Source organism: Mytilus galloprovincialis, chromosome 9, assembly GCF_965363235.1.
Source record: "Mytilus galloprovincialis chromosome 9, xbMytGall1.hap1.1, whole genome shotgun sequence".
Classification (NCBI taxonomy): Eukaryota; Metazoa; Mollusca; class Bivalvia; order Mytilida; family Mytilidae; genus Mytilus; species Mytilus galloprovincialis.
Genome location: NC_134846.1, coordinates 70,707,543 through 70,724,488, shown reverse-complemented (window position 1 = coordinate 70,724,488; position 16,946 = coordinate 70,707,543). Strand labels below are relative to the sequence as shown.

General features: G+C 31.3%; 2 protein-coding genes across 2 annotated transcripts in view; one reads left to right on the top strand and one right to left on the bottom strand.

Annotated features, from left to right (window-relative positions):
* LOC143045804 (uncharacterized) overlaps positions 1-2,572 on the bottom strand; it is a 99,175-nt gene extending 96,603 nt beyond the window's left edge. The window contains exon 1 of the mRNA XM_076218576.1: positions 2,406-2,572. Within this exon, the coding sequence (XP_076074691.1) occupies positions 2,406-2,557 (152 nt within the window). The 5' untranslated portion in view covers positions 2,558-2,572. The remainder of the gene's footprint in view (positions 1-2,405) is intronic.
* A 190-nt stretch (positions 2,573-2,762) lies between these two features.
* On the top strand, positions 2,763-15,971 carry LOC143045803 (guanine nucleotide-binding protein subunit alpha-12-like). Its single transcript, XM_076218575.1, has 3 exons — positions 2,763-3,272; positions 11,454-11,504; positions 14,836-15,971. The coding sequence occupies exons 1-3, from the start codon at positions 2,811-2,813 to the stop codon at positions 15,403-15,405; spliced, it is 1,083 nt and encodes a 360-aa protein (XP_076074690.1). The 5' UTR covers positions 2,763-2,810; the 3' UTR covers positions 15,406-15,971.
* Positions 15,972-16,946: the final 975 nt, after the last annotated feature.

The window sequence follows — 16,946 nt, the reverse complement described above, 5'->3', positions numbered from 1 at the left end:
GAACATCGCTGTCATGAATAATAATGCTAACAACAAGTTTTGAGATCGTTTATTAGGAGAGTTTGGTAAAAAGGTTTGCAAAGTTATTTTTTTATTTCCTCTCAAGTCGTGCATGTCGAGCGTAGCTAGTAACCAAGTCGAAAGTCCGACTGCAAAAGTGGAAGTTCGCAGACCTCGGACAACCGCTAATTGAACCCCTGCCTCCAAATTGAAAAGATACAAAAATTTCGTCTTATAATTTAAAATTGCCGCCAACAGCATGAACAGTGGAACTTATTTTAAGACTACTGAGGTAGTTGACTACGTATTGACGACAAACAATATTCCTACGACTTTTGCCATTTGGGAAATCTAAACTACTTGTCTTTAGAAATTTTCGGCGATTAAACATTTCATACATTTGTTCTTTGACAGCTTAGCCAAAATCTCGGGGGATAATAAACTACATAAAGATTCCATAATGTGCCCTACTTCCTATGTGCAACTTCAAAACTTTTGGATAAATCGACGATCATTTAAGGTTTTTCTTATCATATTTTTTGTAATCAAGAATTAAAAGTATGAAAAAACAGTCCAATTAGTTATGAATAACATAACATCCAGCTAGATAATAACAATGGCACATATTTCAGCATTTATTGGGTAGAACAAAAATCTAGGGTGCTCGCATAAGGCAGCTTAACTGCCTAAAAATGCTTTGATATTGATTTGTTTGTAAAGGAAAATGTTGTTTTTTTCGAAATTTAACATGTGCAGGGAAGCCTTTTACAAAAGTATTTTATAATTTGTACTTATTTTGTTCTGTTATAAAATTATCATTCTATGGGTCAGCTGGTGGATAGTCGTCTTATTGGCAATCAACATATGTACATGCATTGATATGATATCTGTCATAACTCTAGAACAGTAAGTGACTCACTCTGTTGAGTTTTAGTTTATAGCTTTGTGTATGGATTGCATAAAATTTGGACAAAAAAAACTTCAGTAAGTGAGAATAGTGCAGAGAAAACAATTTGCAATTTTCCAAGTTATGAAGGTCCGGGTCTGTTCTCCCAGGTACATGTTTGCCTGGCCAGGGTCCATTTGCCCTGATTTTTATTTTTTTGCATAATGCCATTGTTGTTTAGTTGCATTATGTTCATTATTTCAACTGAGTATGTTAAAGTTTGTTGAAAAAAAATCTCTAAATACACAATGAAATATTTGTATTGCTGCAACAAATTATTAATAAATTTCTGTTACTCTGAATAGTTGAATACTGCAATACAACATGTATAATGTATTTGTCTTTATTGATATTTGTTAACAATTGATAATTTTAATAAGTGAAGCAATATACATTTTAATAATAAATGAACATATGAATCCTTTTCATGTTACAGTTTTACAATTCCTACATGATTTTTTTTTACTAATTCCTAGAAACAGTTAGTGAGAATTATCATTATGAACATTTAAAGAAGTCCAAAACAAGCCATTAACTTTAGAATTGTGGTGTAGTGGTTAGCGCATCGGACTACTAACACAAAGGTTCTTGGTTCGATTCCTATTCGAGATGAAAATTTCAGGAACTCAATTTTCGGCTCTCCCTTGACACCATTTGCGAGTATGGTCTTGAGGAAACGATGATAGTCCGTCGGAAGGGGATGAGAAATGGGTGACCCATTTTAAGAGAGAGCCATATCTCTTGCACGTTAAAGACAACCTTGTAGATTTTGAAAAAGGGTAGGCTAATGTCTCTACAAGGCAGCACTCGCACCCGCAAAGTGGAAAGGGATTAATATAAGTTGTAAAACTTGTTTCCCAATCCACTATAAATAAATATGTTTAAACTAAACTAAAATAACTTTAAAATCGTCCTTGTATTTTCATGAATTTCAAGAATTTATACCATATAGACAACTAATTATGTTTATTAAACTGTATAACCGTAATATTAATATTTTGTAATCAAAATAGGCAGAAAGAATCCAGGGTGAACATACATTGTACTCTAAGGGCATGAACAGACCCAGGCAGATAATACGTCTAATCGCTATTAGTCCGCCATTACTGGACATCACACAGGTTCCTGCATAATTTTGTATGACGTCAATATATATAGTTCAAGCGGGACAGATTCTTGAGTCAGTTGGGAATACCAATATGGTGAATGCAATCAGGGCAAAAAGACCAGATACCGATATAAAAGGGCATAACACTAGAACGGTGAGTGACTCACAGCCATATTTCCAACTCTGTCTGTGAGTTCTTTTTCTCAGTATTTGATATGGGTTTCATAAAATTTGGATTTATTAATTTTAAAGGTAAACTCATTTTTTTTTGTTGCATAACTAAATCATATTTGCATCTATTTTCCCGAAGTTCAAATGTTTTAACAGTGCATCAGAGACAAGGAGTCTTACAGGATTATGTATGACGTTGAGGTTCGTCGTTTTGCATCCAAAAAAATCTTGTGTTTTCGGCAGATTTGATGTAATAACTTTCCATGTCCTCTGAACATGGAAGCTGCCATTTTTAAACAGTCTGGTTCCAAATCCAGTGTAGGTGTACTCATTTAGAAGTCAGGGAAAAAATAAACCAGTAGCAAAAGATTCTACTGTGTACCAGTCATTTCTAGTTTTACTCTTCCTAGAGAATTAAATTCCAGTCTAAAACTCGACTTAACCTAATAATCCAGTCGATATGTACTTCTCTAATTGTTGTCTCATCATAGAGTTATTTGTCGCTAGAGGGCGGGCGCAGAATTATTCGAGTTAACCGGAAGTCGGTTTGTTGTTTTGACGTCATGGGCGGGGTGAAAGCCCACAATGGCTGACATAATCATGTCATGCTGTATGACCGATACAGACAAACAGCAGAAAAATAGGAGTAAAATGATTGATAAAGCCCTGGCCAAAGAAAAGATAACCTTTAGACGAACAATCAAAATATTGCTCCTTGGTGCTGGAGAAAGTGGCAAAAGTACATTTTTAAAACAAATGAAAATTATTCATGGACAAGAATTTGACGATGAGGCAGTTCGAGAATTTAAAAGTGTGATTTATGGGAATATTGTAAAGGGATTGAGAGTTCTTATTGATGCAAGGGAAAAGCTAAGCATCCCATGGGGAGACGAAGAAAATGCTAAACATGGCACCTTTGTTTTTGGCTGTGAAAACGCAAACAAACTTGATGAAATGACATTTCAAAAATATATTGAACCAATGACAGAATTGTGGAAAGATTCTGGCATACAGCAAGCATACGACAGAAGGCGTGAATTTCAGCTGGTGTGTAATTTAAAAATCCTGTTAAAGTACAAATAATAGATGAAGATTCACTGTAAAGGTTTTGATGATAGATGTATAATTTTTTTTCACTGTTTTATCAATATCACAACCTATTGGCAATACTGATTGGAAGGGTATAATTTAAAATATACTCATAAATATTTACAATATATTCAGAATATGAAAGTTCAGGCTTTTATCAGGTATTAGGAATCTGCAGTGGAACCAAATATACCTCTTAAGACTAAAACATAATCATGATAATCTCAAGCTATTGGAAGAAGAAGAAGCTTGTTTTATGTACATGTATCTGAATTTAAAAACAAGTTACCCCCTTGAATATTTGGATTCTTGTTTTAGATGTATCTAAAACAGATCCATACGATACCTGCCAACTATCTTATGTTGTTGATTTCCCCAATAAGATCTGTTGACTCACTTTTGATATTCTCTTTTTTATAAAGTGAGTACATAAAATCTTAATCATGTATTCATAGGAGTTTAATGAGGTTTTACAATGTAAATTATTTAGTCATTTAGGTCTCAATAAATATTTTTGGTTTGCAGCCATACCGGCCTACATGCATGACATGTATGTACATTGGAAGAGTACATGTTTTAAAAGGTGGAATGATGAATGTTAGCAGGGTTCTCACTAAAGCGAGTTCATGAGTCCTGTACTCATCAAAATCTGTCTGGACTCACCATTTTCAAAACTGGTGAGTCCACAGATGCATCAAGATTGAAATATTTTGTATAAACTGAACATAGTTAAACACAAATATCAAATAAATATCATCATTTTATAGCAAAAGTTTAAAAGTGATCTGAATTTAATGTCATTCCATTGTTCTGTTAGGAAATGGAGACTAAAATATTACATTATATTGCAATAAAATATTTTCTTCTTGCTGTTGGACTCATCATGGCTAAAAATGACGAGTCCCTGTACTCTCCTTCAAAAATCCTTAGTGAGAACCCTGGTTAGTGAAAGGGGCATAGTCTGTCAACTTTATGTTCATTGTTATGACCTAAACTCTCTTATTTGATTTATAACATACTAAATTGTATATCAAGGCTTCCAAAACGGTGTAATAATGTCCGGTAAAAGTCCGGCTGGGCATAGCATGAAACGGTCATATACTTTTTTGTTTTCAAGGCTTTTTTGGTCATTTTTACATAATTCACGATCTTTTTGACCCAACCTTTTGCCTTTAACATCAACACATTTATGACTGGAAATTGTTGTTACTATCAAAACAACACCTACTTCAATACTTTCTAATTTTAATCAAGGCTAATTAGTAGTTTGACAGCTGAAATCTACCTGTTCAGGTGACAGGTGAACTATGTTCAGTACCGGACATCGTATAAATTGATCGGTTTATTCACAATTATTTTCTTACATTTCAGCGGTTTGTACGTATCTAATTGATTTAGTCCAAAAGATTAAAATTATTAGAAATTAGTTTATCAACATGATTTGATGAAAAATTTAAAAAGGTTTTAAATAAAAAATCGTCAGAACTATGTCGTATGAACGAGAACACGTGTGCGCATGTGCACAGGTGGGAAATTTAATAATGCATCCTACATTTCTTTAAAAATGCTAAAATTATCATTGATACCTGTATCTAACGTTCAATTCAAGTATTTTGTTGAAGAAATAACGTGGAAAGAGCTTCTTCTCTCAGTCATGCTTTGTAAACGAAGACGGATTTTACATATCCGTTTGTGGTCCATGTTTTACCATTGTCAAGTCAACATCCGGTTGAAAACGAAAGTAAAGTTTTTGACAATGTCATTTTGCACAAATAAAAAGTCTGAGGCAGATAGGAGCACGCTGATCTGCACACTTTGAATGATGCACTGCCAATTTAACAGTAACATCCGAACATCAAATTCGACATATCATATCATTTAGTAAAGTTTAAAATCGTTTTTTTTTTAATGTAATGTCAATCATTGGAATGGCTATCTGATTACCATAATTGCCTTTTGTGACTAAGTCTTTAGGGATTAAAAGCGGGATCAGATATGAAATGTCCGGCTGGCTCAAATATTTTTTGGAAGCCCTGTTGTATATCCAAATAATTAAAGGTCTAAAATTAACAATTAACAGTGCATAGGTTAGATAATATGTATCAGCATTTCGGATGTATTAAACTATTTAATTTATTTTGTAAGTCTGGATGCCATCCATATTGTAATTTACCATTGGGGTAACCTCAGAAGACTGCAGAAGGTCATATAACCTGATGTGCATTCATTAATAAATAAATCAATATATAATCAGTATATATATGTCAGTGCAGACTTTTTATGATAAAAAGAAAACTACATTATAGAACTTTAAGAAAGAAAAAAATGAAAAGAAAGCTCTAGCAATATGCTTTTAGATAAGAAAAGAAAATGTTGTCACCTGACTTGTTTTCTTGCTACTTAATTCACACAACACATTGTATCGTAAAAGTAACTTTATCTGAGTTATCTGCCCTTATGTGGCAAAGTTTTTTCTTATAACATGAAAAGACTTACACCATGTTTTGTACACATGAATAACATAGAAATTTGCAGATCTGAATATCTAGACTGATTGTTACATGTAATTGCTATTTCAAAATCCAAGATGGAGGAAGACACCCTACATTTACATACCCTAGTTATCTTAAAAAACTCACTAGTATAACATTTAATTTAATTTATTCTAATTTTAGCTTCCAATTGATTATGATTAAAGGAAAGTCTGAAAGCAGCACAAACAAAAATCAACTATGAAGTTGTTGTAGAAAAATCTCTTTCTTAAGCATCCATAAAATAACTTGTGACTTTCAGAGGGTTATATTAAATATAAACAATTTATAAATTTTGCTTCTATGGTGCAACTCATTAATTTATAATTGTAAGTTTTCAGTGGCTCTATCTGCGTTTTGGTTGGGTTGATGTCACATGCATGTAAATGTATTCCCCATTTCAATTTTATTAAATGTTTTTCAGTGATTGGTCAGGAGGCATTGAGAGCCCCTGATTAATATTTCTATGTCAGGATCCTAGAAAGGGGAAAAGGGCACTTTGAGTGAAGCAACATGTTCTTTTAAAAGTTGTTGGCAATTCCATCTGATGATGTACATGTAATTACATGCTGAGATTGCTCATATAATTTTATACTTTTCATCTTTATATTAGAGCATGGAAGTATTATATTGACAGGAACTACAACGATTAATTAGCATTTATTTATAACCCGGGTAGCCCTGTAGAAAAGATATGGAAACTGTCTAATTAGTACGCTGTCGTTAATTTCTTTTGTGACTATCTGCGATGCCGCAGTCATAAATTGACCAGAGATACTTGTTATCAATCACGTGGTTTTAATCGAGACAGCTTTACAATATTACCTGTCGGAAAACACCTATACTTATTTCAATTGCGTCAGTAGACCTTTATTCGTGAACAACTTATTTAAACAAATCGACTGATGCATAAAAAATGAAAATCGGCCCAGAAATAATTATTCTACAACGATTTGAAATAATGAGTGACATTATTTTATTAGTTTGTGGGTGAAGTTTAAATCGCGATTAAGGTGTGTTCCGGTTACCGCCGGTTAACAATAAATATATTTGATAAATATTAAAACCGTGAAGTTTAGAGTAATATATATATATGGTTAAGTTACTGGATAATCCTGGAAAGTAGAAATTTCCAGTTTACAATACGAAAATTAATCGAGCAAGTACCAATCAAAAAAATACAGCAGAAGAAAACAGACCTAATGAAACCGTCCAAATGATACTGGTAAATATTATTATTACAAGAATTTGTACAATGTCACTATACAAATACTTGAGTCGCAGTACTAAAAAAAATCTCAACACATCGGGGTTCAGCTGAACATTCATATATATATATACCAACCAATGATCTTACCCTACATTTATTTAAAATCTCTTTGATCTTTGATTTTATCAGAACGATCATTTACAATCGTCTTAAATATGCAGGAAATGTGTGCCACTCAATGGAGTAAACATTACTTAGTTATTATATAATCACAACTTGCGATACATATTACATATAGTGCAATTTCTACCGAAAAAGTAAATTAATAAAAATGGGGCATTTATTCAATAAATTTGGGACAAATTTCCATCCTCAACGTGTTTTTCTATAGAATTAATGATGACTCGCATTAATCCATCAATCACTCAATCGGCACATTTAGGTAACGGAATCTGCCGAAGTTTGCCGATTGCTGTTTCCCTAGAATTTATTACAACTTTCGATTTCTTCGTTTATTTCCGTAATCCAGAAATCAACCGAGAATGACAATATTGTAGGGCACCACACGCTGCTATGTAAATAACGTGCCATGTTTCAAGCTAATTAACATGTCATTAAATTGGGCGCGGCATCGCAGATGAAACGTTTGAAGTCGGGTCGTAGTAGTTCCTGTCAATATAATACTTCCATGATTAGAGATTAAAGGCCTTACAAAGTAAAATACAAATGAACATTACATGTATAAAAATGTAAGCTGTCTGGTCAATTTGCCAGTCTGCTTCCCTGTCCATTCCTCCATCACACTGGGTTTAGGTTTAGGTGATTTTCCATTAATCTGATGTTACATCACTGAAAATGCTGAAACAATACATACATGTTTTGAAATCCATGTAGTTGCCAAATAAAAGTTTTTACCTAGAATGCATAATCCATTGAGCAGGGGAATGAAATACAACAAATGTATTGTGAGAAACATGATGTCCTGAGAATAATGTACACATATTCTTGTTTTGTACAAGTTTATCACATTTTCATTTGCATCAATACTTCTAATTGGCAAAGCACCTTTTTGAGCTACAGGTATGTTTACATACATCCCACTCCTAACATAGGCTTGGGGATCCCCCTTTTTCAAAATCCTGAATCAGCAATTGCAAAGGAATGTATTTAAAAGTTCATCAACATATTTTTTATACCCCATTTACGGGCATTAATTATTCTCATTTTATGGGCATTATGTTTTTGGGTCTGTGCATTTGTTTGTTTGTACATCTGTCCTGCTTCATAATCTTTCTAATTTTAATATCAAATTAGAGTTTGTCAAATTGACTTAATTTCACTGTCCACTGAACATAGAAAATGATAGTGCGAGTGGGGCATCCATGTACATGATGTACTATGGACACATTCTTGTTTTATAGTAAGAAATTTTATGATATCATAAATTTTAATTTACTCTGATATCATGGATATCGATATTCCCAATATATTGGGATAGTTTCACAATAACAAAATTTAGTTCAGGGAGTTACTAGTAAAGATGGATATAAAATAAAAAGAACATATTGTAGTTGCACTGAATATTAAGGTAGAATCATAATTTGTATATACCACTGTGCATGATAAAACTTACAAGTAGTGCGAAGTAACAGGATGGTGGATATCAGATGAAAATTGAGAGTGCTCATTCATTCACAAGTATTTTAAGAAATTCACTCTCATGACTTAAGTGGCTACAAAATTAGAATTACATAAGAACAGGAAGATTTTTATTGACCACACACAACAAATGTATGTTAATGGTTATGATAGATAGTGTAAAATGTTTGCACTAAAAAATCTACTTTTGTCCATTAAAAGTCAATACACCATGGCCATCAGTACATGCACACTGGGTGTATTATAAATACTATGTGCATTACATACACAGTAACAGGAGGTGTATCTATGTACACTATTTTTTTGAGTCTTGTTACCAATATACATGTACACCTGCATTGTAAGGACTTAGTGCAATATTGCACACTTGTGTTTTTAAAGTTAACATGGTTAAAGGTAATAGGACATATAGGATCCAGGAACTTACAAGGTGTTTGAATATTGCATAAGATTTATTAGTGAACCAGTATTGATGAATGAAAACAGCAGAATAGATCGATGTATTTACAACATGATTTCGGGACTTGGGATAGATCATTATGGGGTTAAAATGGTGTTCCCAGAAATATCCAAGCATAGTACTTATCACTGTGTTTTAGATCATTCAGTGACAATGTCCTTAACAAAAGTAATATATATTATAAAGAATGTACACCTATTAACTTTCACAATAACAGTGAACTAGTTTATAGAGCAATTTAAATTTCTACTAAAATCACATGACTGTCACAACTAAATACAAAATGTCTATAATTTAAACCCTTCATTTATTTAACATAATCTTGCTTCTTGTATGTCTTGTTAAAGAATTTGACTGTGAACAATGAAACATGAAAATGACTCAACAAATGTCATCATTAAAATTCTACAAAATAATATTTTACATGTATCTGCAATTGTTGAATGAATTATTTTCTTTTGTCAGGTTTATCTATTATTTTAAAACAAGGAAGTCAGTTTTTCTGTTGAAAGTACCTTTATTACATGTAAATAATGTCATTTATCATGTTTTTGTGTATAAACAAGCTTTTATCATGTTTAAGTTAATGTGCATTTACTGCCATTTTTCATGTACATTACAAGTCAAGATAACTTTTTTTAGGTTATATTACATTTGTGTACATGTAGGTGTAACAGAGTGATCACATCTCCTTATTTTTATATAAAAATGTACACTTTGTACTTATAGATATTTATACTATACTCTAATATGATATATTTTATCATGAATATGATACATTCAACAATGTATGTACATGTTTTAACAATCGTATTGCACTCACAATTTTTGGTAAATGCACACATAAACTGTTATAGGGAAAACAGTACTATTTATTCTGCCATAGGCGACAATACTAATATTTTCTAATTTTAACACTTTTTATAATAAAAACCTGGATAAAACAGTTATGTGTGGTGTTAGTACTTTATTACTCTATTTTAAAAATTGAAGCCAAATAGTATCATGACCAATTTCCAACGGAGCTTGTTTATGTTATCCATGCCCACTGTCATTTTGCAGCAAATTTATAAAATTTTGAAAGCCTTTTCGAATAATTCTCTAGAAAATAGGTTTTAAAATTTTGTAAAAATTAACACTGCAGTTATTCATAGATAAATAAAAAAATATATTGTACCCTTACATCCAATCACGGCGCTCCTAAGTTGACTTCCTTCACCTGTCTTGGGTACACAAAAGGCCAACCTAATGCTAGGAAAATGTAATACTACCGTTTTCCCTAAACTGTTATAAGCAGTACTAAGCTGACAGTATATTATCACTTTATTTATAGACATTGTATGTTAGAAATGTACAATAGACCTACATTTTGAGATATTTCTTCATTAACTATAGTAGTAAATTCAACCCCAGACTAGAAAAAGAAAATTTAGGGTTGCTTGATTATCATACGTTTTGAAAAAAAGAGACACTTGAGTCTTTTCTTTAAAACCTTTAAAGCATTACCAAAGAGACTTTTATTATCACAGTAAAATTGGACAGGTACATGTACCTTTAATGTTAAAATGTCTGAAAGTTGTTATTTTGTCATGCATGTTAATATGTAGATGTGTGAAATACTGAAAACCAAATATGTATATTGCTATAATAAACCAAAAAAACTTAAGGAAGTAAAATATATTTTGGGGTAAAGCTTTCTTGCTGAAATTAAATTATATCTGAAATAATGTGAAAAATTGTAATTTTAGGTCTGTTTTACATTTATATGACCATTAATTGACCTTGTTGAAATCACCCATAATATTTCTGCTATTAAAGTAACCAGACAAATTTATGTGCTAATACATTAATACATAGAAAGAAATAAAACTTGAAAGGATAAAGGTACTTTCAAGAGCACAAAAATGGCTTATTTTATAGCTTTCTGTGATATCGCATGTTAATAAAAGACAATAATCTTTAAAAATAATTTCATGAAATAGTTAGATACTTGCAAATAAAGAGGCCATTTATATTAACTTAGTTTAAGTTGTATGTTTAGGAAATGTGTCTCTTAATAGTGTTTGACAGTGTTAATTGAAAAGGGTATGCTGTCAGAGACATATAATACAATATCATATGTCTCTGATGATGTTTATACATTTTGTACCTGTACAGTAAAAACAGAATAATATTTCTCTGTAGAATTTAGAAGAGAGATAATAATAAAACAATTGTTTTTTTTTATTTGGTTTTAACTTTATATTATTTTACTGATGTATATTATATTTTATCTACAGGGTGATTCGTTGAAGTACTTTGCGGACAACTTGGAAAAAGTAGGTCACCAGGTAAGTCAATTAGAAAAAATAGAAAAATAGGCAGATTTTCTAATAAATGTTACAAAGGGAACTTACATTTTATAGAACATCAATTAATTATGTTGGACTTGGAACTGTGATGATACTCTGAACTGTGGGGGTTTGACGCTGAAGTACATTTGTAATCATGCATATTTAGTGTGATGGTGGCATTATGACACTATTTTCTAGATTGCTACGCCAACGTGCATTGGTGGTATCGATTAGAGCAATGGATTACATAAACTATAATTACAATGTTTTTCATTTTCACTTGTCATTTTTGACATTTACGTGTTTGTTAGAAGCTGAAATTCATGTTTATAGTAAATCATTGGGTAATTTGAGAGCTAAAGCTAAATTTAAAATAAGTAAGAACAACCCTTCATTTATTTAGTAAGAAACTAAGGACATATATTTTTGTTTATTTTCTTTAAATTTTGCAATGTTTTTTTCATAAGAATCCATAATTTTGATTGGCTGTCAACAATAACAAGGCATTCCAAAATTATAATAATTTATATATCATACAAATTCAAAATATTTGACTTCGAAATTTGCTAAGCTCAACTCTCATGCCTTAAAAATAATTTCAAAAAGAAATATTCAATTCGTAAAATAAGATTCATGTAAATCATCTCTAAAGCTCACAATGCTAATTTTAAAAAATAAAGGTTTTCTTCCAAATTTAGTTGGACACTCTTTTGGGAATGGTTCTTGGTTATCTTTCCTTTATTTAATATTTAACTTCTGTCTACATCTTATATCTTTAACACAGTGATGGCTATTTGATTTTGATTAAAAAACAGCCATGCAAAATCTTTCCTGAATTATACTGTGGTGCCATCTTATATATGGTTAGAATTTTTTTTTATTGGAATTTGTACAATGATTTCCTGGAATTATTTTATTCTTTCGATAAGGTCATTGCTATCGATGGAATTAGAACAAAAAATGTTGATATATAACATAGCTTATCTTCCTTCCTTGTTCTTAGATCGACACAGGAAACAAGGAAACAAGTATAAGTACATGTAAACAAACATGTTTATTGAACTCCCATTATTATCAACAGTCTTCATATATAGACTTGTATGTAGTTTGCTGCCATTAAACATGAAATGTTACACCAAGAAATAAATTCTAAGTGAAAAAATGTGCACAACACCAGTGTTTCCCCCAGGACTTTTTAGCATCACTAGAACACTCCCGCGAAATCGCGGTCATTCAGATCGTAGTTTAAAGTATGTAAAGTGTTTTTGGAAGAATTTTGTAAAATATTGAATGACTGGAGAATTTCAGCAAAAGTATCATAAGTCATAGGTCATTATTTCCAAAATTCCCAATTTTTGGTTTTCTATCAATTTCAATATGAACATACATTTAGTATGTTATGAACATTTAAGTAAGGAGCCTGTAATTCAGTGGTTGTCGTTTGTGCATAAATAAGGCCGCTAGTTTTCTGGTTTGAATTGTTTTACATTGTCAGATCGGGGCCTTTTAAAGCTGAGTATGGGGTATGGGCTTTGCTCGTTTTTGAAGGTCGTACGGTGACCTATAGTTGTTAATTTCTGTGTCATATTGGTCTCTTGTGGAGAGTTGTCTCAACATGGCAATCATACCACATCTTCTTTTTTTTGTAATCAATGAATTTTGTAAAAGATTTAATGACTTGAGAATTTTAGAAAAGGTATCAAAAGTTCACATGAATATTTTTAGCGCTTATCTAGAGTTGTCTCAACATGGCAATCATACCACATCTTCTTTTTTTGCAATCAATGAATTTTGTAAAAGATTTAATGACTGGAGAATTTTAGAAAAGGTATCAAAAGTTCACATGAATATTTTTAGCGCTTATCTGTATATTATGAACATTCATTACACATGTTACAGTAACTATATAAATATAGTGTATTTACTTTCAATTCTAAGTTTACGAATCGATTCATGGTGGTCATTGGTATAGTATACACACGTGAGTATACAGACTCTCATTAATAAACTCTGTGACCGCCGTAGATACTAAGTTTACTAATCGATCCATGGTGTCATTGATATGGTATACAGACTCTCTCTATTTAATAAACTCTGTGACCGCCATAGATAGTAAACTTGAAAATGATAGCAGATAGAATTCTGAAAATACACTTTATTCTTTGTATATGTATGTTCAAAGTATACAGAAAAACACAAACCGGAAGTCTAATCTGACTTAAAATTTCGTCCAATGACGGGACAATATCCGGATGCCTTTTTTCTTGTTTTTCTCCCAAAATAACTCAATCTGATTAATCATATGAATGGATGACAAATGCGACTATGCACTGTACCTATAGGACACAGAGGCGTGTTGATTAATTTATTGTGGAAAGAAGAGAAGCGACACCCAAAATGAGGTCTTCTCGTTTAATAGTATAGATGGTAATGTGATGGTATCTGACTTGATTTTCTTATAGGTTTTGTTATGAATTTGATGCAATAATTTGAAGAAACAAGATGGTATTTCAAATTAACCTGTTAAAAGGATGCTAAATGAAATATCTGGGGAGAACATTAAACGTTTGCTTGAAGTTATTGTAAAAAGACTTCAGTACACATATGTTTGATGAGGAAGCATTTTTCAGATAATGTCCAAATAGATTAATGCTTTTGTAAAGTTATCTATACTACCGCAGTTAGCAATATTTTCACTGACTTCATTGAAATATGCTCAAGAGATTTAAAATAACAAAATGATGTGTTTGATATTTCATCATTAGCATGATGACTACTAAAAAAAAAAAACAGAAATAAGAACTTCTATTGAAGGTTTTCTGAGTTTGAAACAACAGAATTCATATCTATAAGTCTATTAATATTTTAAGTTGAATTGTTGTTACATGTACTTCCTGATAAATTATTTCTGAACTTTATTTCTATAATACCTGACATTTAGACCATATATACATGTATCAACAAGTGTTATCTATTGTATCCTTCTAAGCCAAACTAAAATCTTTTATTAAAGCAGTATGACAGAAAGCTCCGACACTTGGTAAGATTATTTGCCACGAAGTACTGTTTACCTGATCATAACATCATTTTGAATCTGATTTGGAGTTATGGGACTTTTACTAAATTTTGTCCATCATACCACAATGACACTTCATGACCCAATTTATTCGTCTTTTATACAGCATAGTCAACATTTTGAGCTAGGCTTAAATCAAATGCCTAGCATCTTCTATAGATTGTTAGAAAAGTTTTAAAGAGTCCTTTAAAGACAACATCTGTACAATATTCCATTTCTATTTAAAATGACTTGTCTTTGTGTTTGTTACAGGATTATATACCATCTAAGTTGGACATTCTACATGCAAGAAAAGCTACCAAAGGAATCACAGAACATACTATAGACATAAATGGTGTTCCATTTCTCTTTGTTGATGTAGGGGGTCAAAGGTCACAACGACAAAAATGGTACTGGTGTTTTGAACAAGTAACCTCCATTCTATTTATAGCGTCTTCAAGTGAGTATGATCAAGTGTTACTGGAGGACAGGAAGACGAATCGGCTACAAGAGTCATGTGACATATTTGAAACGATAATCAACAATAGAACATTTGCTAATGTGTCAATCATTTTGTTTTTAAACAAGTTTGACCTTCTCAAGGAAAAAGTGCCCCGTGTTAGCATAAAAGACTACTTTCCTGACTTCAAAGGAAATCCACATAACATCAATGACGTACAGGAATTTGAACTGAGTTTGTATGACGAGTGTCGTAAGGAACGAGGAAAGCCTCTCTTTCATCACTTTACAACAGCTATAGATACAGAAAACATCAAGTTTGTCTTTCAAGCAGTGAAAGATACAATTCTTCAAGAAAACCTCAGGTCATTGATGTTACAGTAGTACATTTTACCATGGTAACGCTCAATGAGACTAGTCTTTTATAGGGGAGAACTTGTTGTGAATTGTTAGTATTTAATACATTTTACCTGATAGTTTTAAACTTATCGCATACAATGTGATGTAGCACTCTGTCAAGATGTCAATGATATTGCAGCAACTAAGATTACCTCTGGTTATCTGCTCTGAGGCGTTCTTTTGTTTCGTTTTTCTATACTACACAGTTTCTTGATATCATAAACATGATGAATTAATAAAAAGAAGAATGTTCTTAATTTGAAAGAAAAAATTGAGTACTTGTATGCTTACATTTTATAAATTCAGTTGATATATATATGTATAGTACAGATATTTTAATATGCATATAAATATATCTTAGTTGCTGTATGAATTCATGAGTTGACAGTGATTATATTTTAATTACCTTTAATCATTTTTTTCAACATGTTGAATCTGTTTTATGTATGGACTTTACCTTGTGGTCAATATATTGAAACACTTAAGAACATTTACTTAACAATAATTAATTGTGAATGATACATGTATTATTTCATAAAATTGAATACACATTTTGCTTTTGTTTCCAGCATTATACAGGTGTGATTTTTTTCATCTTTTTCTTTTTTGTTATTTTTTTCGCCATATTTCTTTCTGTCTCCCTCCACATGGTTGCCTACTAAGGTATAAAGCAGATGCCAATGAATAAAAAAAATCCTGTTTCAAGTTTGTTTCTATATGAATATTCCTTTCATTTCCATCAGTTATTTGAAAAGAGTATATATAGGTGTTATATTTTTCATTTCACTTTTTGAAACAATAATGTGCAAATTCTTTCTTTTAAAAATTGATAAACGGATGAAATCAGAAAATGTTAAGGAACATCAATTTTTGGTTAAGACATTTCATGACTTATGTCATTAATAAAAATGCTAGCAGGATTACACATTTTATTAAATTATGTTTTTATACAAAAATTATGTATATGTAGCAAATGCAAGCAGCCAAAAGGTAGTGGAAATGTACTAAAAAGATACTTATTCTTTCTTTTGAATTTGATCTTATATTTAGGCAAAGTTTAGGTTTATTTATATGATAGAAAAATCAAGGTCTGCAAAAAATTTTTATAAACTGTAAAATAAATGAAGAAAATTCAAACTATATCTTGAGTTGAAAAAGCTGTCACTTTGTATCCATGTATGCTTCATTTAAATCGTAATAATATTTATAAAAAAAGAAGAAATAACAACTTTAGTAGCATTTAATGAAATTTAGAGACATGATAGTAAAAACTATCATAATTCAAATAACACATAAGCCCACCGATACTTATAACAGATCAGAGTAAAGGTCAAAAGTGAATGTTTGCTCATACAATAGGTAGGTTATAGACACCCAATAGCTGAATTTAATGCTGAATATCTTATGCTGAAAGACTGAGTCATTTATTGTCCATAGGCTTTTTTCCACTTAGAAATCACTTATGACCAGTAACTTTATGGAACATTTTTTATAATTAGGAGTTTTATAATTCAAGTCATCTATTT